This window comes from Galeopterus variegatus, unplaced genomic scaffold (genome assembly GCF_000696425.1).
Source record: "Galeopterus variegatus unplaced genomic scaffold, G_variegatus-3.0.2 Scaffold5107, whole genome shotgun sequence".
Classification (NCBI taxonomy): domain Eukaryota; kingdom Metazoa; phylum Chordata; class Mammalia; order Dermoptera; family Cynocephalidae; genus Galeopterus; species Galeopterus variegatus.
The window spans coordinates 58,152-61,082 of record NW_007731218.1 but is presented as its reverse complement, the minus strand read 5'-3'; the positions used below and the strand labels follow the sequence as shown (position 1 = coordinate 61,082).

General features: G+C 41.9%; 1 protein-coding gene across 1 annotated transcript in view; it reads left to right on the top strand.

The window, feature by feature from the left end:
* The window catches only part of RAPGEF5 (Rap guanine nucleotide exchange factor (GEF) 5), a 127,249-nt gene that overhangs the window by 100,301 nt on the left and 24,017 nt on the right, over nucleotides 1-2,931 (top strand). The window contains exon 15 of the mRNA XM_008588925.1: nucleotides 2,430-2,520. Within this exon, the coding sequence (XP_008587147.1) occupies nucleotides 2,430-2,520 (91 nt within the window). The remainder of the gene's footprint in view (nucleotides 1-2,429; nucleotides 2,521-2,931) is intronic.

Sequence of the window (2,931 nt, the reverse complement as noted above, 5' to 3'; positions counted from 1 at the left end):
TATATTTGCACTGTATCAATTTGTCTTCTACAGAAATTGTGTCTATATTATTCCTTTTTTTAAACAGATTCAGATATTAGTTATATGTGGGTTTTTTCCCAAAGTATGACTAAAAAAGAGAGTTATATAGACCAGGAAAATTGCCTATGGGGAGATAAAAGATGGGAATTACATCTAAGATTTCATAAAGATAAGTGATTCTAAATAAAAAGAGGAATAATAAACTTTTTAATAATGAATAATAATAAAATCATTTCCCCAGAAATGGTGTTTAAAAAGCTTGCTGTATACTAGGCAATTGGGTAATGGGAAGAACATAAAAATGAAATAGACATTTATTCTGGCCTTAAGGAACCTACTGTTTAGAAGGAAATGACATAACCAGGGGCCTCCAATGTATAGTCAGGTGGGAGGACCAGGGAGTAAGAGAGACCTCCACCTGAGCCCCTTCTAGCGCAGCGATGAAACTGTTCTTACCGACAAGAGCATTGCAGAGGAGCCTGGTGTTTCAAAACATCAAGTTGAGAGACGGAGCTAACTCACATCTATTCTGGCCAGTGTGAACTTTCAAGGGGCCTAATAAAGCAGAAGGGAGGGAGAGTCACAGCACTGAAGTCTTAGGCAGCAGCGATTCTCATAAATGGGTGTTTGCAAACCATAGACCAGGAAGCATCTTGTTTCGGTTTATTCATGGTATATACCAAGCAGGGTCCACCCAGGATAAAGTTGGCAAGAAACCAGGTGAAGGGCTCAATTAGACTAAGGTCCAAATCCTCACACTCATCAGGGAACTACAGGCAGAGCTGACAGCTGGACAAGAGGACTGTAGAGGGACAGACCATCCCTGGTGGGAGGTTCAGTGGTGAAGCACCTATGGGACGTCTGTTTACCCCAGGTGTCTTCAACACTAGGTGTGGAGGCAGCAGTGTCTTTCCGGGTCCACTATTAATGGGGATAGAACTTCCAAAGTGCTTCCAGGCCTGGGCCTCCCTGGCTTGGAGCCCAGGAGCAGCTGGACATGGGCAGTTCTAGTCCCTGAGGCTGACTCTAGGAGTGGACCAGCCAGAGCACAGCTGCTGTGCATTTTCCTGTGCACTGTCACAGCCCAAACCATTTTCCTGGTTGTGAACTAGATATTCTTACATATTGCCTGTGTGACTAGAAATTGGTGTAGCTTTGGGGAACAGCAGTTTGTAATGTATATCAAGAACCTTTGAAGCCTTCATAGCTTTTGACCAACCATATAATGATTAAGTCTAACTTAATGAAAAAAATCATAAATACAATAAAAAGTTGTATGCACAAAGATATTCATTGCTGAGTTCTGTCCAACGTGGAGGAATTGAAAATAAATGTCAGCAATAATGAGTAAACAAATTATGGAATATGTTCTCAATGAAATATTATGTAGCCGTTAATGATGATAGTGAGGAATCCACAGTACGTAATAAAACATGGTATTTAACTGAAAAAGCAGGATAAAGAATTGCACGTACACTGTTCTCAAATCCATATGAGACATTGATGGAGATGTCATAGAGAGATGGCCTCTGAGGAAAGCTAACATACACTAGGGACGTGTTGTGTGCCCCCTTCCTGCTAAGTACGTTCATATTTTTTCATACTTAATTATCAAGGTAGGGTAATTTCTTAATTTCAGAGCCTTACCTCAGATAAAGGACTGTCTGGAATGCACAGGCTACTCTGGAAGCCCAAGTTCCCTCTGCTATATGGAGGCCCCTCAGCTGGCTGGACAGTGGAATGTTGATCAGTCAAGTTTTTGAGCACAATTGATGTCATCCGGAATGGATAACCTTATGAATTGAATAGAGCTCAATATGATCTTATTTTGCATTTTATTTCCTTGTTTCTTTAAATGAGAAATGTAAGACAGTATCCCATAAAATATGCCATCTTTTAAACATATACATAATATAGGAGCTATTTTGTTGGTAGCAAAGAAAATGTGTCTAAATGTAACAGGAGGGAGAGCATAGACCTGGGAGGTGAGAGGGGCCTGTCTGCCAAAAAATTAAAACAGCATTTTGATGAAAGAGACGGGACCAGAGAGCTGTCACAATGAGAGTGTGGCGTGTATAAAGAAACATGAATTTAGAAGTGTTCAGTTGAAATTGTAAATACGTACATAATAGATTTAAAAAAAAAAAAAAAAAGAATCAAGTGACACGTGAGGAGGGTGTCCAGAGCACAGATCTTTTCCTAAAGGTGAGGATGGTCTGAAGCATTTGGAGTCACTTTTGTGGTAGCAACACGAGGGGCGGGGAAGGGTACGTTGGCTACAGAGCAGGGTTCAGTGCTGGCCGAGAGGCTGAACTTTGTGGCCAAGGAGAGTCTTCTCAGCTTTATCTTTTGTGATCATCCCATGATAAGGTTTCCTCAAAGCAACCTCTACTTTCTTTTATTCACAGCTGCAAAGCCCAGAGAAACCTGAATTCTTTCTTTGCTATCGTGATGGGTCTCAACACTGCTTCTGTCAGCCGCCTGTCACAGACCTGGGAGGTGAGCCTTGGGGTTCCATGGGGCGGGAAGGAGGGCTGGCAAATAAAATGGAAATGAAACATTCCAGTGAAAGCCTTTATTTAAAATAAGTTGATTCAAGTGAGATGAGTACTACTAAATTAAAAATGTTAAACAGTAATGTTGTCAGAGTGGTAGGGACCATTGCTTCAAATGGCCTTTCAAATGGTTCTAAAATAAGTGTGATAGAGGGGAAAATTGTACAGTGTTCCCCAGCTGAATGAGTCTTCCCTTCTGCACTCCCTAATAGCGAGGTCCTAGCTCTGTGCTGGTCCTTTCACAGTCTCAGCTGTGCAGGGTGGCGTGTGCTCAGAAGTGGATTTGCTGTGACACTGATGAATTTCAGCTTCAGGACCTCCTGCTTGTAGGACCCCTCCGCAGTGTGTTCACACG